This window comes from Scleropages formosus, chromosome 14 (assembly GCF_900964775.1).
Source record: "Scleropages formosus chromosome 14, fSclFor1.1, whole genome shotgun sequence".
Classification (NCBI taxonomy): domain Eukaryota; kingdom Metazoa; phylum Chordata; class Actinopteri; order Osteoglossiformes; family Osteoglossidae; genus Scleropages; species Scleropages formosus.
In genome coordinates, this window is record NC_041819.1 from 14387730 (window position 1) to 14415688 (window position 27959).

A 27959-nucleotide genomic window follows, 5' to 3' on the forward strand; every position below is an offset into this window, starting at 1 on the left:
ACCACCAAGCAAACGTCCCCAAGCGCTACAATTTCAAAACATTATTTATTTGACCATCATGATGAGCGATATTAATAATACGGTAAATTGTGTTGCACATCAGCGTAAAGGACATACCAGTTGGTTTTTCATTATTATTATTTCTTTTTTTTTATTTCATATAAGCTTTCAGTGGTGTTTGACAGCAATGACTCCAAGACGCCGAGGCCTCCTTGACTGCTATGCCGCGGGTTCCATCGCTCCGCGCACACAAAAGCCCTTTGTCACTTTCCATTCACACAAGAGCGACGTGTGGGACAGCCAATAGAAACAAAGGAGAGCGTGGCTCTCGACCAATAGTGGCCCAAGGAGGGGTGAATGCGGTACGTCCCGCCTCTACTCTTTCTAAGTTCTGTAGAATAGGATACATGTGGGCGGGGCGGGTAGCGAGGGGCGGGGGGCTCTGTGTATGTGAGGTGGGGGGGGGGGTGTACCTTCACATGAAATTTGCTGCTTCTGGGACTTTTTGCGGTTTGCAGAAGGAGGCGGGGGCTGTCTTCTGCATGCATTCCCCTCATAGCACGAGATCGCGTGGCGAAGAGGGGGGGGGAGTGCTCGTCTACTGCTGGCGATCTTCTGAAATGACACGAGTTTTGGGAGTGCGGAGACTGCGCGAGGAGCCGGGGGACTGGGACACATGGAAGAAGCTGGAGGGGCGCAGCCGGAGACCTGGAGCACCGAGAAGGCCGGCCTGAGGAAAGTTCTCCAGAGCTTCCCGCATCTCCACAAGTTTTCCAGAGGATCACCGCCGCTTCTCGGAAGTCCTTCGAAAGCTGTCCGGAATTCCAGGGGGGTCTCAGAGTTTTGTCCTGGATCTGCGCAGACTGCGGGACTCCTCAGAAGTTCTCCAGAAGGTCGCCGATGAGGGGCTCGGCTGGAGCGCAGGAGAAGCGTAACAGTGTATGAACAGTGTAATAGCAGTGTAAGAGTGACCTCAACAAACTTCACTGAAGGTAATCGCAGTGACTCCCTCCGAGCAAAGAACATGATTGTTGTAACTCATGCTGAGATGTTTCATGTTCGTGCTGAGATGTTCCCGTAAATGCGACTTCAAGGGGCTTCCACCGTCTCGCTGATGGACGCTTTGAACGGTTTCTGTTGGATGCCAGGTGGGTGTGTGATTCCACCTCTGCTCTGAGCTTCCTGCCCACCGCGTGTGTCCTTCAGTGAGGACTTTTGTCTTGGAAGCTGCTGGAGTTACACTGTTGTTGCTCTCTTGGTCTTGAGAAGCTTCTTGAGGGACGCGGAGGTCCAAGGGCAGTGAGGGTCTCAGTCCACGTGCATGTGACACCAGGATCTGCAACACGCACACGAAACATCGCAACCCTTTGCGTGAACATTTGCTTTCAATTAGACGTTTAAGACGGTAAATTCCAAAATATATTTCATTGTCAAATCAAACTGCATTGGCTCTGAAACATATGGTGCAGTACTAGAGTTGGTGGTTTAAGTAAAAATATTAATAAAAATAGTTTTATATAACTAAAAGCATTTTTAATAATTGTTTCCAGCTGTAGTGAATCTGAGCTGTATAGTTTTGTCAAATAATCCTGCAGACCGTAATTGTGTTTGGGGAGGGTTCTTCCTCTGTGTGTGTGTGTGTGTGTGTGTGAGAGAGAGAGAGAGAGAGAGAGAGAGTGGCTGATACCTTCCTTTTCCACTTCTGCATTTCTGTGGCACTGGTCAGGTTGACCTTTCACCTTTAGGCCATACTGAACTTGGTGTGTGTCTCCAGTGCCCTTCGAGATTATGATGAATTATTTCCGCTCTTGAGGACCCATGGGTGTCGCCACATGGACGGGTCTGTGCTGGCGGCTGGCGGCCGTCCCCCTTGGTGTGAAAAAGGGCATCGAAAGGAGACGGGCCTGCTGATATCCACAGCGTCCTTCTCCAGGTGGGCTTGGTGTCATCAGGTTCTCGTTGACTCTTGCTGACCTCTTGTGAGGTTTTCATGGTACGGGAGACTACGGAAACTGTTCGCCGTTGCAAACTCCGTTCTGACCGAATCGGTTTCGAACCCACAGCCCAGTAGCGGTGGAGGCACCAATCTGGTCTCCTTTCCTGGCTGTGAGCTTGTTCTCCATCGCGAAAGAGGTGGTGCACGCTCACGTTCATGTGGTCAGAGGAGAAAAGAAAAGATGCCAGAGGGGCACGGTTGGTTGCTTGGTTGGTTGGTTGTTTGGTCGTTTGTTGGTCGTTTGCTTGGCCTGTTGGCCCAGATCTGTGTTCTGCGCACTCTCTTCTCGGGTCGCGTCACATGCGGATGAAACGGAACTCGTCCGGATTTAGATTTACAGCGGAGACCTTTGTGCCCCTTAACTAATCACCGCGGGGGTCTCGGCTTTGCAAATTCATCTGCACGCATTCCTGGAGGGATTATCTGTGTAAAGAGTGTGTTCTCTACTGTTTCCGCGCCGCTCTGCCTCCCTGACGTCTGCCGCTCCCACCTTCCTGTTCGCGGCCCTCCGAGATGGAGCAGCTGCCAGAGCCGCGTTACACTCTGACAAGAGAAAATAGTCAACGTGCCCCCCCCCCACGGCCCCCTCGAGCACCACCGTCGCATGAGCGCCAATGGCGGCCCGGGGCCTTTGTTTAGCCGTGGAGGTGCTGAGTGTTCGCCAGGAAAGTGCCCAGCGCCATTGACTCAGGGTGAAAGAATGTCTCTGACTGCTCCTCTTTCTCTCTCCCCCCTCCCCTTCTCTCTCTCTCTCTCTCTCTCTCTCTCTCTCTCTTTCTCCCCCCGTCTCCCTCTCTCTCTCTCTCACTCAAATTCTTGGCTTTACTGGCATGACAAATTTGATACTGGATTGCTTACGTGTGATTATGCTGTAATGAGTAATAGTAATGAATTATAACCACAAGCATTATTTTAATAAATATATACTATAATATAAACATGTAAAAAGCAGAAATGTGAATATGTGGCAGCTGGTAGCCTAGTGGCACTTCGAAGCCCACACACTGCTGTGGTACCCTTGAGCAGGGTACTTACTCTTAATTTACTTCAGTAAAAATTACCCAGCTGTACAAAGAGCTGTAGGCAGTTTAACACTGTAAAAAAAAAAAAAAAATAGAATTGTAAATGAACAACAATAATAATAGTAATAAAAACAAATAAATAGCCCAAATTATTAACAAAGTCTTGTGTGTGTGTGTGTGTGTGTGTGTGTGTGTGTGTGAAGTCTCTCTCTCCTTTCCTGCCTTCTGACTCACCCTTGGCAGCACTGAGACTTTTTTTTTTTTTTTAAAAATCTTTTCTCCCTTTTCCTTTAGTGAGCGATTGCTAAACACACACACAGAGCCCAAAAGATTTCAACAGAAGCATCATAGCTCTTTGTGAACGTCAAACGCAGAGGGTGCTGGGATAGGGGATGGGGGGGGGGTGGTGGCATTCGTCACAGTATGTGATGTGTGTGCCAGTTCAGCAGTGTGGATACACACCGCTGTCAGACAGCCGTAGGAGTGTAAAAAGTTCCCTCCGTTGGAATTTTCCTTGTCCGCCCCCCTCCAATAAAATCCAAAATTTGAAACGCTGTAACATTTGTTACCAGTGAACAGAACAGCTTTCCACGATTTCCACGTCACGCGCGGTGACCCCTGCGGAGAGCGGACACCTGGGAGCGTGTCGCTGCCGGCGAGACTGGATCCCAGGGGTGCGGCCCATGCCTCATAACTCACACGCTCACGGTGTATTAATCAGGTTTCGTGCAGGGTGTGTCCCACCACCTGTCGACATTTGGGGGGGATCTTGGGATGATTACAGTCACGTGTGGTGCTCGTACCCTGCTTTACCGGGACTCCATCGGTACGGAATGTGGACACCTGAGCTGCACGGGTATGTTAGGTGTGTGAGAGAGAGAGATCAGCTGGCGTCTCAATGAGCAGCATCAGCTGATGGCAGAGGGCATGAAAGAAGACATGTCTCTTTTACCACTGTGGAACTGTAAATGCGGTATTAGTTACCTCTATTCATATTGCACATTTTCTCCAAATGGCCTTACACTGATTTACCCATGTATACAGCCGGGTAATTTTTACTGTGTCAGTTCAGGGTAAGCACCTCGATCGAGGACACTCCAGCAGGAGCTGGGATTCGAACCCGGATCCTTCAGGTGCAAGGTGGAGCTCTGACCGCTGTGCCCCCTGCTGGCCCTTTTGTCTCATACACCTGTAGAGGTTCCCTGAGAGGGAAGGAGCCCCAAGTTCTTGTGATGGCGCCGAAGCAGAGTCTCCTGTGTTTGAAAGGCGCTACAAACAAGTTTTATGGGGTTCCCGAAGCGGGGCGCTCATTTCCTTTACCCATAAATCTGCGCGGTCGCGCCCCTGCGGCTCGGGTTCCGCACGGATGGCGATGCCGGAGAAGCCGCGTGAACGGAGGAGGAGGAGGAATCGGGCCGGGTCGGACCTTTTTCTGCGCAGGGAACGAATAAATGAGTTTGCAGCTCCGCTGACGGAGACGAAGCGCAGCCTCGCTGCAGCTGCACGTGCTTTCCATCACGCGGCCTGGGGTGCGAGTGCCGGCGGCAGTTCGGTTCAGCCTTTTCCACGAGTCGTTGAAGGAATCGACACTTTTTTTTTTTTTTTGCCTTGGTTCAAGTTCCACGATCACGGACCTTCACTTTACCGTCCCTTGTTTCTGGGGACGTGTTCATTTGCATAATCTCTCCGGAGGTCTAGGTCCTCCCAGGTACCGGTTAGAGCTGTTCTCGTTGAGCCAGAAGGTTGCGAGTTTGAATCCCGCCTGTTACTCAACCTGAAATTACCCAGCTGTGTACACTGGTAAATTGCAGTAGCTTAAAGTAAGTAGCTTTGCGTTCTGAGTTACTTCTGAGAAGTGTGGCAAGAAAGTAAATGCTCATGGGATTTATTATAATTTTTAACAGTATAATAGCCTGTATTTATCGGACGCTTTTGTCCACTTTCGCAGCGATTGACCCGTTTCTACAGGCAGGTGTTTTTTCTGTTTCGATTCGGGGTAAGATCCTCAACGGCTGGCATCCTAGTTGTTTAGCGCAGGGGTATTGCAGTAGAAGGGGGAATCAAACCCAGGACCTTCCGCTTGCAGGGTGATGGATGTAACTGCTACACCCCCAATTCACATCATATTAGTATCCAAAGTACATGTATTCATTTAGCTGAAGCTTTTCTCCGAAGCCACTTACAGCACTGTTACTTACAAGTAGTTACCAGTTTATACACCTGGGTAATTTTTTACCAGAGCGGCTGATGGTAAGTACCTTGCTCAAGGGAACTACAGCAGGAGGCGGGATTCAAACCTGCGACCTTTGGGTCCAAAGACAGTAACTCTAACCCACTACACTAGCAGCTGCCCCGAATTTCGCTCTAAATAAGAACGTGAGGAGAAAGAGCGCTGTAAATCCTGGCTCTCGGGCTCAGGGTTCCGCCCCCCTCCCCCGCCCGAGACTATCAATGGGGCTCCGTTGGCCTGACGAGTGTTTTGGGCCCCGCTGAAGGTACTCCTCTCTTTCCCCGTACTGCGTTTTCAGCCGACCGCTCTCCCGATTAATGGAATACAGCCCCTCCAAATGAATCATGACGGAATCCGCAGAGGGGAAGTGGGGGGGGGGGGGGGTCCTGGGTACGAGGGGTAAAAGCGGAGGGAGAGAGAGTGCAGATGTGTTAGGATTTCTTTTTTTTTTTTTTTTTTTTTGTTTTTTTTTTTGTTTTAATCCATTCCCAGCTGCGTTCCTGAAGAAACACTCAAAACTCGGTGTAAGAGATAGAGCGGAGAGTCCGGTCAGCGAAGGGGGGGGAGGAGGCACTTCCCGCTCTGGAATGCTGCGTTTCCTGCACCCCCCACTATTTGCCCCGCCCTCCCCGCTCCTGATTTTCCCCTCGTTCTCCTGTTTATTCATTTATCTGACAGTTTTTTCCAACGTGACTTAGTGTTAAGTTGCTAGCAATGATTAACTCATTTTTGCAGCTGGGCAATTTTTACCGTATCCGTTCAGGGTAAATACGTCCATAAGGGCACCGCAGCAGGAGATGGGATTCGAGCTCAGGACCTTCCGACAGCTCTGACCACTGTTTCTTCCCTCTGCTCACGTCTCCCCTCCCCGCCTTCGCTCCCCTTCTGTCTCCGACGAGGGTCACTTTGCCCTCGCGTCGCTTGGCGTCTCCGGGTTCGAAGGTCCCGCCTCCCGTCGCCCTCCCCATTAGAACCGGCTATGGTGTCATGTCCTACGCTGAGCTCAAGTAGAAATGTTAATGTGAAGGAGCTCTGGACTTCATTACGGCGCTGGAGGGCTTCCACCGGCGTTGCCACGTTACGTAAACAGAGCTCGCAGAGAGGCGAGTGGGGCGGGGGTGCGCGGGGCTGGGGGCGCTCTGCTTTGCCTGCAGGGTTCTTTAAGGTCGGCCCCTCCCCCCCCCACCGTGTCGAGGGGTTGCCGTGTCGGTTCTGCTTGGCCTGTTTACGTTTGGAATGCGCCCCCCGCTCCTGGGCCGGCTCTTCTGGCCCGCGGCCGGGGGCCCGCGTCCCGTTTCGGTGACCGCGTGGAACCGAAGACCGACGGCGCTGCAGCTCCGCTCCTTCCACGGGATGAGCGCAAAATGAGACAAAGGGAAGGAGAGGAACACGGGCTCCGGCGCCGCGTGGTTCTGCGCCAAAAGCCATTTTCCGACGCCCGCCCGCAGTCTCGTGCCCCACATCTGGTTATCGTCATAGCGATGCATCATTGTGTTCAAAGTCAGGGCCTTAATGCGCCGCCGAAATGAGCGGACCGCCGCGGAGGTGTTCGCCGCTCCCTCGGCGCACAGGACTGGCACGGGGCTCGCGCCCCGTAACGAAAACCCTCTCTCCAGACCCGATGGGAACGGGCCCCAGGGTTCCGGGGAAGTTCCTTCCTGGATGCGGGCGATTCGAGGTCGCGGAAGTCCGATACGCCGGAGCTCCGCCCACACCGGCGCGCGTTCCCCCCCGTACCCCGCGAATGAACGCTTGCCGCACGCACGGCATGTCCTCACGCTGGAGAGCTTCGCTAGTCCAACTGTTGAGGTTGAGTGCGGTCGAGGTCTGAGATGAGTAACCTCTAGGGGGTGCTGTCGCGTGTGCGTGTGCGTGTGTGTGCGCGCTCTTACCCGCTCTCTCTCCGATTCATTCATTCAACCAAGACCCTGCTCGGGACAAGCGGTTGTAGACATCGGTCGAATGTGGCTTCTTGCTGTTGTTGCTGGAATCCTTGTTCAGGAAACTTCTTTTTGTCTGTGAAAACACCGTTATGTTCCTCCGCTACGACCACTTTTGTTCGTCTCAAAGAGGCCCCCCTCCCCCCCGGTGGACTCTACAGTGCCCTTTGGGTTAGGGTTAGGGTTAGGGTGTGCGTCTGGTGCTCCCTCATCGGGTCAGTCACCGGCGAGGCGGAAGAAAGGGCCCCGCCGCCTTTCCCGCGTACGGTTGCGCTGCGAGCATTACTCCATCGCCCAGGTATGAGGGTGTGAAGGGAACCTGGCGGCCCTCCAGGTCCACCTGTCCCACCCGACACACCTGCAGGAATGTGGCAGGTAGTGGGAGGGGCCCCGGCGGCGCAGAGAGGCGCGCGGTCACACGGCGACCGAGCGGCACGGAGGAGAGGTTTCGGCTCCCGTGCGTTCGGGGGACCCGTACTGAGCGCTCCGCAGCGAGGAGAGACCGGTCACAGGTACGTGTCTGTTTGGTGGGGCTCTCCTGGTTGGCGTGTTCCAGCTAAATCCGTAGCTTTTCGATGGCATCACCGCGTGAGCGGCATTTGTCCTTCATAATAATAATAATAATAATAATAATAATAATAACTTCCAAGGTGTCTTGCAGTGGTAGATAATCAGTGGTTGACCTGTAATTACAGATGGGTAATTTTTACTGTATCAGCTGAGGGTAAGTACTTTGCTCAAGGTTACATTTGCAGGAGGTGGGATCTGAACCCATGTTCTGTGCTTTCAGGGGCAGTTGGTTAGAGGCCTCACTTTGATTCAGGTTTGACTCCCTGTTCGTGCTATAGTTCTGTTGAGTGCGGTACTTGGCCTGAATTGATACAGTAAAAACTACCCAACTCCATTAATGGGTAAATGAGTGTATCTTAATACACAAACCTCATATTGTCAGTCACTTTTAAGGAATGTATGAGCTAAATGGATAACAGTGTACTGTAAATGTGAGTTATTTCAGTTGTTCTCCTAGTCCCTCCTTATTATTATTATTATTATTATTATTGCACCTAATAGTCTCACACACACACACACACACACACAATTAATTTCACCAGATGCTTTTGTCCCAAGCAACTTAGTGTCAAAGTTGTAACCACTACGCCACCTGCTGGCCCATTTGTGCCGGTGTGGCACAGTGGAATGTACTCGGTCGGCGGCTCTGCTCAGCGCCGTTTAATCTCATTATTCGGTAACCCAGCTGACCGTGTCACGCTTGTTCCCGCCGGGGTTGGGCGCGTTAACCGCCGTCCTGCCGCGTGGGTGACGGCGTCGCTGCCGGCCGCTGAAAGCCCTGAGGGCAGTTCCCGGTAGGGCCCCCGCCGGGAGACCTGGGCCTGCTGATGTGGAGCCTGTGGGATGGCGGGTTCAGGGGAGTGGGCTCCTTTGGGCTCCTTAGCGCCCCCTCTCTGCACGAACAGTTAGTCACAAAGGAGCTGCAGCTGATGGGGAGAGAGGAGGTCTCATCTGGAAGTGATTTCTTTTTTTTTTTTTTTCTTTTTTTTGATTGGGGGATGGGGGTTATTGGGTTCTTGTTGTGATTCTGATTGTGTTGCTCATACCCTTGGAGCCTGTGTGTGTGTGTGTGTGTGTGTGTGTGTGTGTGTGTGTGCGCCGACGCACATCACAGCGAGGTTTTATCTGCGCTAATGGCATGTGCTGCTTTCGAGAGGAGGAGGTCCTTTCCGGACCCTTCCGAGGCTGGGGTTGGGGGGGGGGGGAGGTTGTCGGCGTAATCTGTTTCTGTCATTGTTGCTTGGAGAAAATGTGTTGCAGCGTCGGCGACGGGGAGAAAACGCCGTTAAGGGGCGGGAAGCGGAGAATGGCCGGCTGCACCTATTTTTATTAGTTTACTTTCTCCAACCGAATTCTGCTTTGCAGAGTTTCAGATTCCCAGGAGGACTTTCCTCACCCCTGCAGCAATAACCTTTCCAGATTATTATTATTATTATTATTATTATTATTATGAATCATGCAGGCATTGCCTTTATATGGGTTTATTTACTTTGTCACACAGACATGTAGAAGCCACTTGCTGTAGTGCTGTGTGTCATTCAGCACAGTGTCAAATTAATTCTCATAACCGTAAGTTCACCAGGCGCTAAAATGAGTAAATCTCATTAATAAAAACGGCTGTTGAAGTGCCGCCCCCACTCGAGCTCCCGTGCGCATCGTACCCTGCGCTCGGTCGCCGTGCAGAGGTGGGGCAGATCTGCGTTCGGGAGGGAGGGGGGGGTTGGAATGCCTGGGGCCCCGTCGCCGTGGCGACACATCCTGACATCCTGTGTTTGATCTGAGCCAAGAACACCCCCCCCCGGCCTTCGGCTGCCCTCTGTCATACGGCCGGAGCTCCGGGCTTCTTTGACTCCTGGCAGGAGAAACAAGGATTACTATTAGTTTTATTTATATCGTTATTTTTCGCTTTTTGTCATGAGCAGGAAATAGCTGAAGTTGCCCTGTTTTGTGCTCTCCCCTCCCCTCCCCTCCCCTTCCCCCAGCTCCCACCCTCATTGTTCTGGAGCACGAGAGCACCTTCCTGTCTCGGAGCGGCTCGGCATCCCGGACGCTCCCCGCGGCCTCCTCGTCTCGCGGCGGCCACCGGCGCTCGCGGAGCCGCGGGCCGGCCCGGGTCCGAGCGGGACGCGCCATGACGGGCCGCCTGTGAGCCTACGGGGGAGACAGGTAGGGGGCAGCGTGGGGGCGGAGGAAACCCTGCGGGGTTAGGGTGTTGGGGGAGCTTGCTGGAAAGTCACCAGGAAATTCCCCGAAGCCTCTGTGTCACATTCTGTGTCACATTCTGTGTCCCTTCAACAGCCTAACGCTGCTAATGCTGTAAGGCACGGCAAGAACAGCGCCACCTGCTGGCCGCCACCAGTGCAAACACTGATACAGGTGGTCCTTGACTTAGAGTGTAGGCGATTTGGAGCGACCTGCACTTATGGAGGCCGTCTCATCAGCCTTATTATAGTATTTTTGAGCTCCGGAATTTGGTCATAATGCTGGTGGTCATCGTAATAACGATGGCGTGACACTCCATGTGCTGTGCGCTGACGTCGTGTGACCGGCCTGCTCACAGACGCCGTATTTCTTCCTGACTCAGTTAGTGTCTCTATCAGCCGCTGAGATTTATTCACAAAGACACCGTTTTATTTACACAGCATTTAGTTTGCGATTCCATTTGAGTTAATTTTTATTTTAAATGGCTAGTAAATGAAGGTGGCGGCATTGTGGCGGAGCAGAAAACGCCAAAGAAAAGATGTGGAAATTAAAGTGAAAATAACAGTGCAGCGTGAAAGTATAACTCTAATATGATACTGTATTTGTATTATCGTTTTACGATAAGATTTTAGCACAAATAATGTGTGAAAATAGTGAAAATATTTTATATTTTAAACAAGCCCCATCGTACAACATGGCATTCATGCATGTTAACAGTTTTTGCATCCTTATGGTTTACATAATACAGTTAAGGCGCTTTGCAGCTTACAAGAAAGTCGACTTACGATGAGCTCGTCGGAAAGGAAACCCGTCGGAAGTCAAGGACTCCCTGTATCGGAAGTTGCCAAAGCTCAGAAAGCCAGCAAGAGCTCGGACCCTGGTTCGAGAGGGCAGCTCTTTAACCGGCCACAGTTCTGCTTCGCTTCTCGCTGCCGCATCCCTCCATCGTGATCTGGTTTTTTGTCTTTTATTTTGTCTTTGTTCCTCTGTTTCATCCTCCATTTCCCCCATTGTCCTCCGTAGTCGAGTCTGACGCGGGGGAGGCACTGAGAGAAGATTTGGGGGAGGCGCGCCACGTGACGATAAGAGTTTGAAGTACGTTGGGAGAGTATACCGTGGTGCCGCTCACTCCTCTCTCTCTTTCCCTCGGGGAACCCGCGGAGCAGACGGCCGAGCCTGACCCGTGTCCCACATGTATTTATTTGCCACAGATGTTTCGGAAAAAAGCCTCGTCCTCCTTGAGAATGAGAAGAATGTCAGAAAGCCATAGATGTAATAATTTCACCTTTTATTGTTCTAGATGCTGCATTAAGACTAATCGCTTTGGACATCAGTGGAAAACGCCCAACGGCGTAGCGGGTTCGAGCTGCACGCAGATTGTCCCCGAGAACGTTTTCATTTGGGCACAATTAAACCGCAGGGAAATCCGGTACTGGTTGCGTAATATTACCACATTATGCATTACCATGGCATTGAAGCCGAGCAGAAAACAATATTTCCCATGATGGATCGTTACCTTGGGTAGTTTCCTGCTGATGTCACTGTATGTTTCCTCTCAGCTGCTAACCCTTCCCCTCTAATACTCTGTAATTTCGGATGCTCCCCCACGCAGTGAACGCGTCCAGTGTGATTTGTCCTTGATTCCTCTGGGGATAACAGTACGCCAATGGGTTATGTGTGAGGGATCATGAATCTGGGTGTAAAATCACTGCCTGCTGACACGCAGTTCCAGGTGGAGCGGCACTGTCCCCGCCGGGGCGCGCTGACCGTCTCCGCTCGTGTTTAGCGCTGTGGCTCCGGGCGTCAACTACCTTCAATCGGTCGGTTTTGGTGACTTTCGGCTTTGCCGGCTGCACAATGCGAGCTTTGTTCTTCGACCTTTTACTGGAAACATCCACGCTCCTTTCGGTTCGTGAGCGTTCTGATCCTGACCAGATGTACAGTGCTGCGAAAAGGCTTGTGCCCCCTCTCCAGTAGGCCGTTCTCCATTTGTGCAGCTTTTTGACATTCGGTTTGATCGGATCCGTTTCTCAGTTCTAGCAACGAGGTGACGAATGTTGTGGATGGATCCTTTCGAACGGGGCGGCGACTCCTAAGCGGTTTTCATTGTACGTTTCCTTCCACATCTTCCGCTCCACTTTCTCAGACCATACTGCTTTATGTCACTCTTTTATACAGGCTTATACAAGTATGCCTCAATTTACGAACTCTTTATCCGAAGTTTTGCTAAAATGGCTCTTGGCTTTCGACGCCCAATTTTCGATTTACGGAACAGAAATCGGCGTAACAAAATTTATCGAAAGCCTGTCGAGGGTTGCTTTAAGAAAGTGGTTCCATTATGGGAAGTGTATGAAATTCTACAGGGGTGTCTGTCGGTCCTGTTGAGTGTGTTATTCGGTTGAATGATTGTGGAGACAGCAGTGCAATTAGCAGGACAAGTTTAGCTCATGGTTTTTCAGGTACGTACGGACGTTTTAGCAGCATTGCGCAGTTGTAGAAAGTTGTTCACAGTGAACGCAATGTGCTCGCTGGATCCTTGCTTGGTTTATTGTGCATCCAGCAAAGAACTGATGAGTTCAAATGAGAAGTGGGAATTACTCCGGAGCACTAAGTATGCAGTATAAACGTGTTTTGCTGAAATCATGGGTTGTTACATAGGTGTTTTATAGTGTTCTAGTGATATTTGGAAAGATTGGCTCGGAGCTTTCGGATGGGCTGAGAATAAATTATTTTTCCCTATTTAAGATGAGAGGTAATAGGCTTTCGGTATCCAACATTTTCAGGAACGGATTAATTTTGTAAATGGAGCGATGCCTGTAAATGATACGTGGGAAAAAAAAGATCTGGTCATATTTAATGGCAAAAAGCAGCAAAAATTGAGAAAATTGGAAGGGAGGGCCAAAAACTTTTTTTGCAGCACTATTGGTGTCCAAAAGGGCACATTACATTTGTTAACTCCTGCTAGTCACCTGGTCACCCGGGAGCCACTGCGTTAAACCACTGGGAAAACTTGCTTTGTGTTCAGAGAACTTTTTCTCCCCTGAGCTCCGGGAAGAAGGGCAGCTCTGGGTTGGTTTTTTTTTTTTTTTTTTTTGTTAATTTCCAGGGAGCATTCCCTATGAGTTCGAACGGTCACTTCATCGAGGGATTATGGGTGCTGACCGTCATCGCTCGCCTCCTTTCTTCCGGACGGTCCTCCCTCCTCCACCATCCCAGGGAGCGGCTGACCGATTTGGCGCTCTTCCCCCCCCCCTCCGTGCAGGGAGCACCGAACGTGCCCGCAGCTCTTCGTTCCATGAGGTCCGGGGCATGCGTGACGGCGACATGAGGGCCGCCCCCGAAGACACGTCCAGCAACAGCAGCGCCGGCAGCAGCACCGTCCTGCAGCGCCTTCTGCAGGAGCAGATGCGCTATGGCGAAGGCAGGAATTACCTGGCGCTGCAGCAACAGCAGCAGCAGCCGGGGCCCGTGAGCGGGTCGGTGGGCTACGGGGGTACGGCGGGCCCCGGAGAGGACCACCCTGCGGTACCCCACATCGCTCGCCAGGAGCCACAGGGTCAGGAGCTGCAAGCCGACAGCGGCATGGAGAAGCAGCTGGGCTCCCGCGGCGGAGCAGGCAGCGGCGGGAGCGGGCCTGGTGGCAGTGGGGGCGGAAGTGCGGGAGGGGCGGGCGGAGGGGGTCAGGAGGACCTGCCCACCTACGAGGAAGCCAAGGTGCAATCGCAGTATTTCCGCGGGCAGCCGCAGCAGCCTCAGCAGCTGCCGCCATCGGTGGGCGCCGCCTTCTACGTGACGGGCGTGAGCAGCCCCAAAGTGCGCACCGAGGGCCGGGCGGCAGTGCAGCGTGTTGGCGGGGGCCGCGTGCACCAGGACGATGGACTCAAGGACCTCAAGCAGGGCCACGTGCGCTCCTTGAGCGAGCGACTCATGCAGCTCTCCCTGGCCACCAGTGGGGTCAAAGCCCACGCCCCCGTGACCAGCGCACCGCTTTCGCCCCAGCCACCGCCGCCTCCCGGCCCCCCGGGGGACTACTACAAGCCCACGGTGCAGCACCGCGGCCCGCCCCCGGACTACCCCTTCAAGAATGTGGCGTCCCCACCCAAGCAGCAGCAGCCCCCCCCGCAGCAGGACACAGGCCACTACTACGCCGAGCACCGCGGCAGCCAGCAGGGCCGCGCCGATGTGCCGCAGGTCCGATACCAGCCGCCCCCGGAGTACGGCTCCTTCCGGTGAGTGCCCGTCCGAGGGGTTCGAGGTCCCTTGCGATGAAGGGGGACAGCTTTTCAACCTTGTGACTCACACTTAATCCCACTTTCAACCCAGCAGTTTACGTCTCGCATCCAGCTGAGTTCAGCTTGCCGTGTTTTCCGTTATTATTCTTGAGATCATGAGACGCGAGCGCACCGATACCCCGTTATCCGGCCGTAACGCTCGGCGAATACCGAAAAACCAGATCACGAAATTGCTTATTTCTTTATTTCTTATGGGGAGAAAATCCAGTTGGTTCCAAGCCTATCCTGAGTTCACCCACAAATCACCCAAAATCGTGCCTGACATCATAAGGAACAAGTTGTGTAACACGTTAAAGTAAAAGAGTAACTATTAGATGGCTGTTAATATTTTATGTTAAGTAATTAAAGAAAATTGATGAATCATTTTTTTTATTAGTGATTTCAACAGGTCAACTTACCTGTGATAGTGGCCTGGCGTTCTAATGGCTTGAGGAAGGCGAAGGCGGCAGGCTGCGGAGCGGAGAGAGCTGCTACCTTTAGAGTCAGTTGCAGGTTCGAATCCCACCTGCAGCTGTAATATTCTCGAGCAAGGCACTTAATCTAAACTGCTCCAGTAAAATTACCCAGCTGTATAAGCGGGTAAATAATCGTAGGTACCTTAATGTAAGTCGCTTTGGCAAAAAGTGCTAAATAAATAACAGTAAATATGAATGTAAATGTTTCCTACATGCAGTACTTGTTTGGAATGTGGCATCTCTGGAGGAACCTCATTATTATTCCGTTATCCTAAGCAGCGGGGACTTTGCTGGGTCTCAAACTGGCAACCTTCAGGATATGTCTGTGTCCTTCACAATTGTGCTAAATTTCTGCTAGAAAATATTTGGAGTGGAGCTGCAATACTGCACGATAGCTTTACAACGGAACTCACTTTGATTTATTTATTGATTAGCTGACACTTTCGTCCAAAGTATAAGCAAATGAATAAATTAAAGTACGATGGTGCACAACGGAGGATACGAGGACCTCGTTACCCGAGCGCGACGAAAGAGGAAAAGCACCCGAAACGTAAGCCTGTTCTCCCGGTTCCTCCTCATTTTCCGCGGACGGACGAAGACGTTGCCGCTCGTGTCGGCCCGAGCATGTTCGTTCACGATCGCCTTGCTCTAAGGCCCTGAAAAATGACGAATGCGTCCCTGCCCGCTTTCGGGACTGTTTGTTTATTGTCTTTGCGCATTACGAGAATAACGGCCGGATTCCGGCTCTGAAGGATGACGGCTTCCTTAAATTGGGAGCGACGGCAAAGACGAGTGCTGAAGCAAGCGAGGTCAAATAGTTGCGTCAAGGAGCTGCGCTCCTAGCGCTGAATTACGGCCGTTCCTCTGACCTTCGTGTCCCGGTCTGACGAGTTTGCGCTCGGAAAGAGGGAGCGCCTGTCCAGCCGCGGTCTCTGTCCTCCCCGCAGGTCCAACAAGGACGGCTCGGCTCACTCGCAGAGGCCCTCGCACCACCACAGCCCCACCTCGTCCGTCACTTCCGTGGGCTCCCTGTCCCGCGCTCAGTCCTCTACCCTCAGCAGCCTCCTGGGCTTGTCCCACGGGCCGCTCATCCCCCACCCCGCGGAGCCCCCGTTCCTGATGGGGCCCCGGAGCCCCGCCTCCCACCCGGGCGACCCCTTCTGCCCGGGACCGATGCACCCCCTGCCGCACCGGCTCCACGGCTTCCCGCCGGACCCCTACGGCTCGGCCTCGAGGGGCCCGCCGGCGCACCAGCTGCAGCCCCCGTATCTGCCGCCGGCTCACCAGCCGCACCAGCCGCAGCACCCCCACCCGCACGGCCTGCAGGGCGATCCCTACGCCATGGTGGCGCGGGCGCAGCAGATGGTGGAGATGCTGTCCGAGGAGAACAGGCTGCTGAAGCAGGAGATGGAGGCGTGCTGCGAGAAGGTGACCAAGCTGCAGAAGGTAATCCAAGCGCCGAATTTCTCCTTGTGGTTTATAAACAGCGTTTGTGTCCTTTATGAATAAATTACGTTACTAAACTGCACCTGCTACTTCATAATTACGGCTCATTCAAATGCAGTGTTTCTCACAGTCCCAGAGTTTATTCGGTCACTTTGCTGATTTGGATGAATTGAATGAATGAGCGAAACTATGCTGCTGCATACAGTGTACCCCACACACACACACAGATATAAATGTACACGCACACACAATGTAACCAAACATACAGATAAGTAGAAAAATAAGTAAGTGAATAATTAGGCCAACATATTTAAATGTACTTAATTTTGAGGAAGGCCAACAGCAGCTGAATTCCTGCGATTCCAAGCCGAACCCTTTCGCTCACAGTCCCGTTTATTTGTTGTGATCCTACTCCCTTCCTGGACGGGTCCGTCTTGTTCGGGGGCTATTTGAAGCCAAGATTTTGCACTTGGAAAAACACCTTCAGTGTGTAAACACATGGCTCCAGGTGAAAGTTCCCTTCTGCCCCCCCCCAGCTGGAGACGGAGATCCAGCTGGTGTCTGAAGCCTACGAGAACCTAGCCAAGTCGTCCAGCAAGAGGGAGGCCCTGGAGAACACCATGAGGAACAAGCTGGAGCTGGAGATCCGCAGGCTTCATGACTTCAACCGGGACCTGAGAGGTGCGGCTGGGGCAACGGGGGCACGCCTGGGGCTGGAGTCGCTCCTAGTGACGGCGTCCGGGGTGAAACTTACTGCTCCGTTTACGTGTTCATTTAGCAGACGCCATTCTCCGAGTTGACTTACGCTGTTAGGTACACTGAACTAAACTGCCTACAGTTTATCCACACATCTGTACTCTACAGTGTGTGTGACGCACACACTCGCACTGTGGGCAATTTAGAGTCACCAGTTCACCTGAAACACATTTCTTTGGACTGTGGTAGGAAACCAGAGCACCTAGGGGAAACTACAGGGACACGTGGAGAACATGCAAGCACCATGCAGACTGAGCGGGGATCGTAGTCACGTCTAAATCCGCAGCCCAGGAGCCGTGAGGCACCGCTGCTACCCGCTGAGCCACCGTGCCGCCACTCGGCAGCATAGATTCTTCTCATATTTCAGACTGAGTCATGTAGGAACATGTCAGGAGTGACAAACTAGCACTGAATCAAAGGACGTTTTCAAGAACTGGCAAAACCGGCCGACTTGGGTGTTTCGTTTTAACAATTCTTTAGGGCTCCTGGTGGAAAGGCTTCATTTTTTTAACAAACGGTCAATGAAGTGGTTCTTCTACCACCCTGTGAGGAAATTTCACCCAGACTCTTGGCAACTTTGTCCCCGATTAAATGGGCAGCACAGTGACACAGCAGGTAACACTTCTGCCTCACAGCTCCTGGGCTGTGGGTTTGGATGTGGGTTCCAATCTGGCTCAGTCTGTGCGGAGTTCACATGCTCTCCCCAGTGCTCAAGTGGCTTTTCCCAGGTGCTCTGGTTTCTTCACACAATCCAAAGACGTGTTTCAGGTGAACTGGTGACTCTAAATTGACCGCTGTGTACGTGTGTGTGTACGTGTGTGCGTGTGTGTGTGTGTGTGTGTGTACATGTGTGTTTCATTGCTCTGCTGTATAGATCTGAGAGTGATTGTATAGTTTATCTAGAAGCGTAAGTCACCCCAGATGATGGTGTCAGTTCAAGTCTACTTGATATTCATCGCTCATCGCTTTGGAGAAAAGCGTCTGCTGACTGAACGAATGTAACTCTATATGTGTGTATATGGGAACACACCCGGGTTTGCCAGAGACAGCAGCCCATTGTGTGTGTGTGTGTGTGTGTGTGTGTGTGTGTGTGTGTGTGTGTCTTTTATGTCCAAAGACTGTGTACACGGCGGTCTTTAGAAGAGCTCAGAAAAAAAAGAGGAGAACACGATCCGTGGCTGTAAGCCCGGGCCGAGTCCGTCGGGAGAATAGGCGGTTTTATAACAGAACACGGAAAGGCCCGGCGGGGCTCCGTCTCCCTCTTGGCAGCGCAGCACCTTAATCCTAACATATGTGAGAGGAGGGGACGGCCGCCTCGTTTTTCAGCTTTCAGGAAAAGATTATCCGGTGCCATTGTTTACTCTTTGTGAGAAACGCAGATGGGAGTGCTGCGCTGGGTCTCGGCACTGACACACAACCCTGGGCGACATCGGTCTGGATCTCAACCCCTTCTGAGGCTTCTGAGTTGTCGGGAAAACATCACCCCCCCCCCCCCCCCCAAATAAAGGCTCTATTGTTTGGGCCACTTTTAACCGCCCTCCTTTATTAGCGCAGTTTGACTTATTCTCCCCCCGGGGGAAAGAAGGCAGCTCATGTACGCTTATTGTTTGATTTCTGTGTCGCAATCTGCTGAGCAACGAGCCCAGAAAGCCTTGTACGTTTGGACGGAGTCGGACATCCACTTCGGCGGAAAGCCTGTCCAAACCGCACGAGGGAATGGAGTGCCCCCCCCCCCCGCCCCGCTTCCCTTTGCGCTCCCGCCCGCGGCGCTCCTTCGCTCGAGAACCTAAGTGCCCCGGAGCGATAGCTGCGCAAATCCCACGTACTTCTCCCCGCTTTTGAAATAATTTGAGGTTGCAAACTCGGTACGATTACACTGGGAAAGGCGTTTTGAAATGCCTTCTGCGAAGAAGGGCTCTTTCTTAGGAAATGTTATGTTTAAAGACTGGCTGCTCATTTTACAAACAGTCGAGTTAGAAAAACAAAAACATTTCCGTGTCTATTTATTTACAGGAGGTCCTCGGCTTACGACGGGGTTCCGTTTCAATGACCTTGTCGTAAGTCGCAAAGCCCCTTAAACTGTGTTATATAAACTATAAGGACAAATGAACAATATGCATGAATGCCACATTGTGTAATAGGGTTTATTTTTCATTAATTTCACACATTGTTACTGTTATTATAGTATAGAATAATATGTTGTATCGGGGGGGGTTTTGGGGTTCGACTCCCATCCTGGGTGTGTCCCCTCCCCCCTCCAGCCCTGCGCCCTGTGTTGCCGGGTTAGGCTCCGGCTCCCCGCGACCCCGCATGGGACGAGCGGTTCAGATGATGTGTGTGAATATGTTGCATATTTTCATGCCGCAATATTATTTTCACCTTCATTTCCAAATCTATTTTCTTTAGCCTTTTCTTTTCGCCACCACCAGAAAGTTCACTGTTATGCAGGATGTTCAGTCACTGCCGTTGCTGAAAACTGTTTGTCGAATGAAATCGCAAAGGAAAAGTTTTTGTAAATAAAACTCAGTGGTTCATAGACACACTGACTGAGTCGGTAAGAAATATGGTCCCTTGGAGCAGTGCCTTCAGTCCGTGTTATACAGCGGATGGAGCGGTTGGCATTAGACGTTGCGACCGAACATCGGAATTAGACAGTAGTATAATAAGGCTGACGAGACAGTCGTCATGAGTCACATAGTTGAGGACCCCCCGTAATTGCCGCCTTCGTTTTCTGGAATTTCTCTCTGTTGCAAAGCGAAAAGCAACCTGTAATTCCACAGCCTGCTGATAGGTGGCAGTAAAGAGAGTGTGGGGCCGCCGTGCTAATTCGACTCTTCGAGTGCAAACGGCTCCCGTCCGGAGTTCCTCCGTGTCGGTGATAAATCATGAGGAGCGTTGCGTGTGTTTATGAGATGAATCTGTCAGCAGCTGGGAGCGAACGGGAGTTCGTGCAGAGACGTATTTGTTTTCAGTTATTTAAGCTTTAATTTTGCTGTAGCTCAAAGTTAGTGAGAAATTCTTTTTTTTTTTTTTTTTTTTTTTTTTTTTCTAGAACCCAACCTGTAAGTAAATCGAGGGATGTCTGTCTTAACTTTAATGGATTGTAACTTGGGCAGCACAGTGGCGCAACGGCATCCACGCTCCGCATTTGGACGGGGGTTTAAAGCCCCTCTCGTTCAGTGTGGAATTTGCATGTTCTCCCTGTGTTTACATGAATTTCCCCCAGGTGCTCTGGTTTCCCCCCACGGTCCAACGGTGTGTTTCGGGTGAACCGGTGACTGTAAATTGCCCGTGGTGTGTGTGTGTGTGTGTGTGTGTGTGTGTGTGTGTGAGAGAGACTTAATGATTTGTGTGGAATGTAGCACCAGTGCTACTGGTTAACGATTAACGAAAGGAACGTTTACAACGTGGTGAAAACAAGAGTGCACTTGAGTGTACGAACAAGGTGAGTTACAAACAGCCTTCCTTTCCCAGTTGTGCTTGGAATAGCTGCTGAGGAGCAGGTGTATATTACCGGTCGGGGATGTCAGCCGTTTCCGTGACAATGACCGATGCTTGGGGTCCGGCGGGTCGACGGGACTCACCCCGCGGTACCTTCTTCCTCACAGAGCGCATGGAAACCGCCAACAAGCAGCTGGCCGCCAAGGAGTGCGAGGGATCCGAGGACAACCGCAAGACCATCTCGCAGCTCCTCGCGCAGAGTGGGTCCACGTCTTTACCCCTCGAACCCAGGGCTCCGTTCGCAAGCGTCACGTGACCTCGAACGGCCCCCGCTCGTTTTATTTTCGGCGAAGGGCTGGGAGTCGTGAGTCGAAGCTGCCCGGTTGACGTCTCGAGAAAAGAGCCCTGCAGATGTAGACCAGAGAAAGATGTTTAAGTCAAAGCACTGCTGATGGACAGAGTGAAGGTTTTAGTTTTTGCCAGAAAGTCTCTTAAGCAGATTCTAAGTAACAAGTGACCGTAATGTAGCAACGTATTCATACGAATAATGTAACGGGAGATCATATTCTTCCAACCTCCTACAATATTTCCATTCTTCTAGTTGTTGTAACGCAAACGCTGCAGTGCACTTTACAGCAGGAGCGGCAATGCGTTTTTTCCGCCGTTGACCGCGATCGCGAAGCGATAGGAAGCTGACCGTGCGTCTCGTCTGCGGCTCCCAGACAAAGAAACGATGCGCGAGAAGGAGAAGCTCGACATGGAGCTCAACGCCCTGCGCTCCACCAACGAGGACCAGCGCAGGCACATCGAGATCCGGGACCAGGCCCTGAACAACGCGCAGGCCAAGGTGGTCAAGCTGGAGGAGGAGGTGAGGGCGACCGCGTGAGCGGCTTCCAAGTGTCACTTGGTGCGATTCCCAAGGAAGCTCCTGGTAGCGCTGTGCCGGGAAGCAGGGGTTCGAGGCTGTGCTGTAGGGTCTGCTCCGTACCGCCTCATCTGCAGTTTGACCGTGAACATGTGAGCACGCGACCGTGAATTAACCCACGTTACAAGGTTTTCTCTGCATGCAAGTGATTTCAGGAGTGAAGCGATGAACCGCTGGGGAGGGGAGGTGTTCCGTGTTTATGTCCGTCACCAGGGTCCTCTTGCGTACGTCTGTGTGTCCGCGCTGCCGGCCAGTTGGCGCGGGGGCCAGCAGGTGGTGCGGTGGTTAGAGCCGCTGGCATTTTTACCAGAACAGACCCAGGTTCAAATCGCACCTATCGTTGGAATACCCCTGATCAAGGTACTGACTCTGCATTGATAGAGTAAAAATGACCCAGTTGTATAAATGGGTAAATCGGTGTAAGATGCTTAATGATGTAAGTGACTTTGGAGCAGCTCCTCAGCTATGAATAAATGTAAATGTGTTTCTCAGCCCTTGTGCCACATGTGACCGTTGGGTGACTGGATTGTTTTCAGCCAAATGCAGCGGTTATAGTGTCATCTTTTTTTTTAAATTTTACTTTATTTTTCACTTGCACCTGTGCGTAGGCGCATTCCCGTAAAAGTTTGCACTTTTTGAAACCAGGCCTGTGAAATAATATCGGTTGCCCGTGGTCACGGTCACCTGGGGTCGGGCTCCTCGGTGCTGCCGGGACGGTGGAGCCGATATCGCGGAGCCGTAAACACGCTGTCGTGTGCATTTGGAGCACCTCTGTTTTTCTCTTTTCTCCTGGCATGGTCCCGGGCGAACGTCGAAAGAAGCATGGGATTATTGTGGGATTCGTGGGATTCATGGGATTATTCACCCCCCCCCACGATGTTCCGAGATACGCGCTTGTTCTCCTGTGCTGTTTCTCCTGAAAGACCCTTGATAGGACTCGCTTGTCTCTTCTTGGGTCAAGTGCCTGGTCTCACGGTGTCCTCTGCTGTCCCCCTCAGCTGAAGAAGAAGCAGGTATATGTGGAGAAGGTGGAGCGCATGCAGCAGGCACTGGCACAGCTGCAGGCTGCCTGCGAGAAGAGGGAGCAGCTGGAGCACAGGCTGCGCACGCGGCTGGAGCGCGAACTGGAGGCCCTGAGATTGCAGCAGGTAAGAGGGACGCAACGAGTGTGAGTGTGAGTGTGCGTCGGTCGCCTGACTTTGGCCTTGTTGTCACAGACCTTCTTCCACGGTCCTTCCAGCACTGACATCCCACCCTCAGAGGGACTAGAAGGCGCGGTCAGTCCTGAAAGAAAGGTTCCCGTTCGGGCTCTCTGTCAGCGTGTAGTGCCGTAGCGCCCCCCGCTGAGCCACTGCTATAAATACAGGAGGCACAGGGACTTTGGAAAATGAGCAAGAGTAAGAGGGAGAGAAGTGGCTCCAGGGCCGCGTGCTGCGCACTCCTCCACAACACATTGCTAGGGTGTGACGCGCACTTTCTGCCGCGATCGGGTCCTTCGGTGTCCCGGGGACGGGCGGGGCTGCGTCCGGATCCGTCGCGTCTCGGACTCGTAAAGCACGCGGGGGTAATAGGCGCCGTAGCAGTTAGAGCCGCTGCCTTTGGTCGCAGGTTCAAATCCTACCTCCTGCTGTAGTGCCCTTGAGTAAAGTTTTTCAGGCGAAGGGTTGCAGAACAGTGAAGAAAGAGCTGCTTGCCCTGAGGTGCTGGCGGCCTCATGAGTACTCCGTTATGGGCCCGGTGGGAGGGGGGGTTGGGGTGCTGAGATGCAGTAAAAGTAAACGTCAAGTCACTGTCTGACACCTCCTGTCAACAGATTCAGCTCCTTAGCGTCCATGTCCCCTGGTATTCCTCTGTGTGTGTGCGCGTGTGTGTGTGCGAGCAGCGGCAGGGCAGCTCCCAGATGAGCAGCGGGTCCGAGCACAGCGTGGCCGCCCTCATGGAACGCCTCCGGGAGAAGGAGGAGCGCATCCTGGCCCTGGAGGCCGACATGACTAAGTGGGAGCAGAAGTACCTGGAGGAGAGCGTCATGAGGCAGTTCGCCCTGGACGCTGCCGCCTCCGTGGCAACGCAGAGGTAAGCTGCAAAAATTTGTAAATCGTAGCTAATTCAAGCCAAAACTTCCTAGCAGATTTTTACGATTTCAAAGCCCCCCATGAGTGGTTTGGTAATCTGGTGACTTAACCCAGAACTAGTAAAAAGTGGTTCTACACCTGGACGACCGGTGCCCCGCCTCCGTGATGGAGTGTGAGGGGGGTGCGTGTGCATGGCTACGGTGCGTGGGAGTATTTGTGCGTTTGCCGCTGGCCCACCGCTCCGCGTCCACGCAGGGACACCTCCTCGGGGATCAGCCACTCCCCCACCAGCAGCTATGACACCTCAGTGGAGGCACGCATCCAGAAGGAGGAGGAGGAGATCCTCATGGCCAACCGCCGCTGCCTGGACATGGAGAGCAGGTCAGTCCAAAAGGGGGCGCTGCACACGGCCCTTGATGGGGCTTTTCGGGGTCTGACCCTGACCACATTCGGTCTGATTTTGGTGTGTCGCGAAAAGTTAAAATTAGGTGGTCAGCAGGTAATATTAGGGTTAGGGCTGTCGCTCTGTAATCTGAAGGTTTGAATCTCCGCTCCTGATGTAGTACCTTGGTCAGGGTACTTGTCTTGAATTGTAAGGATTACCGAGTCGTATAAATTGATAAATCATCGTGAAGTCGTCCCCCCCCCCCGACTTGTCATCTTGGACAAAGGTATCAGCTAAATAAAGAATTATGATAATGTTAGAATATTTTATTTTTCATAAATATCCAGTGACACTTGCATTTCTTTAACCGAAGCACAAAAAGGGCACTTTGCCTCATTGCTGTGTGTTTTAAACCACCTCTTGAAAGGATCAAGAACCTGCACGCCCAGATCATCGAGAAGGATGCCATGATAAAGGTGCTGCACCAGCGCTCGCGCAAGGAGCCCGGAAAGTCGGACGCGCCGTCGGCCATGCGGCCATCCAAGTCGCTCATGTCCATCGCCAACGCAGGCAGTTCCAGTCTGATCTCACACTCACTGGGGTTGAGCAGCAGCCCCATAGCTGAGGAGCGCAAGGATGACCGTAGCTGGAAGGGCAGCCTGGGTAAGATTATGGGGGGGTGCCGCTGAGCCGTGGAGCTGAACTTGGCACAACCGCTAGGGGGCACTGTAAATGACCCTGTAGTCACAGTGAGCCAATTAGAATGCAAAGGTGCTCGACTTGCAACATACGCGACTTATGACGACCGTCCCATCAACCTTATATTATTTTCTGGTTCCGACATTTGGTTGCAACTCCTAGCGCCAACGGTCCATCCGCTGTACAATATCATCGACTCGCCGCCCGGCTGCTAGACAGTATGTTTCTAATTGACTCAGTGAGCGTCTTTATCAGCCATTGAGTTTTATTTACCCAAACACCATCTTATTTACACATTTCAGAAAAGAAAAAGAAAACAGATTTAGAAGTGAAATCGAAAATAAAAGCACAGCATGAAAATACAGGCGTACTCCACCTTTCCACCCTCCTGGTATTAACACTTCTTGAAAATGAATACCCTTCTTGGCTCTCTGTCCTGATCCCTCCCGCTCTAATGCCTTTTTGTCAACGAGTCTCTGGAAAAAAAATGTAAAAAATTTGCCTCTGACATGTTTTCTTATACTTTCTTATTTAAACTGGCAAAATATTACTGGTAAATGTATGGGTAGCTCTCCCATAATGCATCTGCGCATGTAAATAGTTGTTGGGCAACCATTGTGGGGTGTTATAGGGGATTAATAACTGCAATATTCTGAGCTTTTGGACGTGCGTGCATGTGTGTGCGCTCCATGTGTGCTGTTGTGTAACCATGCGAATGCGCGACGAGCCTTGCGTTCGACACATCTGTCTCCTGAGCTGTCTTTTTGTAACGCTGCCGACAGCAGGTCCGGGCAGGTTGTTACGACATTTCTGGGCAATTTAAGCATCCTACGGTGTACTGTTGTACTTAATTACGATTATTACTTTATCATTACTTGACATGTTTTATGTCATTTTAGACATTTGTCAAAGTTAGTCGGGGTTTTCGACTTGGGCTGGGAACTGTCTATAATTTTCCCCATGAGGAATAATGGGAAATGGCCTGTGGCTCTCCACGATCTGTCCCATTTCTCTCACACACACGCGCACACACACACACACACACACTCTGAAACCGTTTGTCCCAAGTGGGGTCGCGGTGAACTGGAGCCTAACCCGGCAGCACAAGGCTGGAGGGGGAGGGGACACACCCTGGACACAGCCAGTCCATTGCAAGGCACCCGACGTGCGACTCGAACCCCAGACCCACCAGGGAGCAGGCACAGGCCAAACCCGCTGCACCATCGCGTCCCCCCACTCTACCCCATTTCCATAAACCAATTAAGGGCCGATAGCAGGATACACCTGTAAGATGTGTAAAGTCAATGGTTTTTTTTTTTTTTTTTTATGACATTGCTGGTAGCTGTGGATGGTGGACACTTTCCCTCCTGGGAGTGTGGGTGACTGGCATGTTCAAAGGTGAAGGTGATCATCTGAGCATTTGCGCATCCTTCCTTCAGGGGTTCTCCTGGGCCCAGAGTTCCGCACAGACTCCCTGCGAACCGAGTCCATCTCCTCGTCCCCCTCTCCTGTCCTGCCCTCCACCCCCATGACATCCGGACACTCCAAGACTGGCAGCCGGGACAGCTGCACCCAGACAGACAAGGGCCAGGAGTCCAGCAAGTCCAGTGCTGCCACCACTGTGCCTTCAGCCCCGAGCCGGATCACCAGCCCCAGTCCGGTCTATATCCCGGACCGCATTGCAGGTACTGAACTGGCCCACGTCCATCATCTCATAGGGGAAATTGTCTTCACAGCACCACCACCCCAAGTTCATAGGATTTTCTGCCCGTTGAGTTATAGATGCCAGCTGGCGACATGATGATGATGTAAATTTAGCTTGCCGTGAAGACGGGTGTATGTTGGATGCCAGCTTAAAGCAACTCGCCTGAAGAAGGTTCCATGAGGACTTCTGGATATTGTGAATAGCTTCTGAAGGTCTGCTAAAGAGAGTTCCAAGGTTGTGTGAGTGGGTTTGGTTACTGTGAGGAGCTTCAGAAGGCTTGGAAAACAGATTCTAAAGGTTGTGTGATGAAGTTCACCTTTTCTGGGTTTTGTGAACAGGTTCTCAAGATTCTGTGAGGAAGTTTGGTTGAGGTTCTTTGGCACTGGTGAAGAGGTTCTAGGTGTCCTGTAAGGATTTTTTTGTTACTGCAACGAGGTTCGGAACGCCTTGTGAAAACGTTCTGAAAATTTTGTAAGCTGGTTTGGTTGAGGGTCTGTGGGACTGGCAAAGCATTTCTCAAGGATCATTGAGAAAGTCTGTTTACTGTGAGGATGTTCTGAAGGGCTGGTAAAGAAGTCATAATGGTTCCATGAGGAGGTTTAGTTCAGGTTCTGTAGGATTGTTAGTTTCTCAAGGTTCTATGAGGTGATTTGACTATGACAAGATTCTGTAGGTTTGGTTTAGAGTTTCTCAAGGTCTGATGACTGTCTCTGCAGATGTTCCGGTGTTCCACAGCAGCACGCTGGAGAGAAGGGCGCCAGTGCAGCCGTTGGCACAGCCAACACCACAGCCCATCCTGCAGCCAGACGTGGACAGCGACATGGTGGAGATCCTCATCTAGGCCCTAGAGGAAACATTTGCTTATGCACAACAAACAGGCACAACACGTCCCACTAGGTGAAGGATCTCGTCCCTCTCTTCTAAGTAGCTCATTTACAATGAGGTTGTGTTTAAATGCACTACTACTTATCAGCAATATTTTAGTGAATAAAAACATGTCTAGTTTCCTCTTCTCCTCATCCTCTATGCGAACATTGTTTTGTACAGTATTGCTTGGGGCTCCTTCTGGCCCAATGGACCAAATGTGTTGCATAGCTGTCTTCATGTATTGCACTACTTATTTTTACAAGTGTTGCATTTTTATTTCCAGTTGGATTCTCCTATTTATAAGTAGCTTGTATTTACAGATATTAAACATGGCACTTGGGTTGCAAACAACAGCATCTTCAGCTTGTTGATGCTGTACCTCGATACCATATGTAGGTTGTTTTTGGTTATTATCCTCGTGTAGAACTGTTGGGCCTGGCCAAGGAGGAGGTCGCCACACCATAAGGTAGTGTCACATTCATTTTCAATTTGTGGGGAAAAATTTCCGTACCCGTGGAGGAAGGCTGAAAGGATGGGCGTCCCCACTGGCTTGGGGACATCCTGCATGTCATTCTCATGCACTTAAACATTCACTACGCCTGGCTCTAGGATGGTCTGGTTCTTACTGATCCTGATGGCATGGTCGTCTCTAATCTGAAAGCATAGCTAACGTACACACTGTTAGGTTGCTCCCTGGTTATCTTGATGGGGTGGACTTGGGCCATGGCTTTTGGTGGTAAACAAAAATGGTTTTCAGTCAGAGTTTCCATTGACACCACTGCCCAACATTTCACTCCCCACGCAGGCAGTGACTTTGACTTCTACTCTTGCCATTGGAGGCACAGTTACATTCCATTCCATTCTTATAGCATGATTCCAGGTATGGAGTCCTATTCTGTCCAGCTGATATCACTGATTGCTTTGTAGAGGTCATTATTCAATAGGAGAACCTAGTG

At 51.7% G+C, this 27959-nt stretch overlaps 1 protein-coding gene across 6 annotated transcripts; it reads left to right on the forward strand.

The window, feature by feature from the left end:
• Positions 1-503: 503 nt before the first annotated feature.
• amot (angiomotin) lies at positions 504-27351 on the forward strand. 6 transcript variants are annotated; one of them, XM_029258077.1, is made up of 15 exons: positions 504-992; positions 9741-9924; positions 10984-11055; positions 11172-11232; positions 13223-14189; positions 15655-16153; positions 16690-16834; positions 20518-20610; positions 21073-21218; positions 22274-22423; positions 23158-23348; positions 23603-23728; positions 24160-24395; positions 25871-26116; positions 26853-27351. In XM_029258077.1, exons 4-15 carry the CDS (start codon positions 11172-11174, stop codon positions 26975-26977), a joined length of 2985 nt encoding a protein of 994 aa, XP_029113910.1. In that variant the 5' UTR covers positions 504-992; positions 9741-9924; positions 10984-11055; the 3' UTR covers positions 26978-27351. The 6 variants fall into 6 exon arrangements, with proteins under 6 accessions (XP_029113910.1, XP_029113914.1, XP_029113915.1 ...); XM_029258078.1 differs by lacking the exon at positions 504-992 and adding an exon at positions 7606-7700; XM_029258081.1 differs by lacking the exon at positions 11172-11232.
• The last annotated feature ends 608 nt before the right edge of the window (positions 27352-27959 follow it).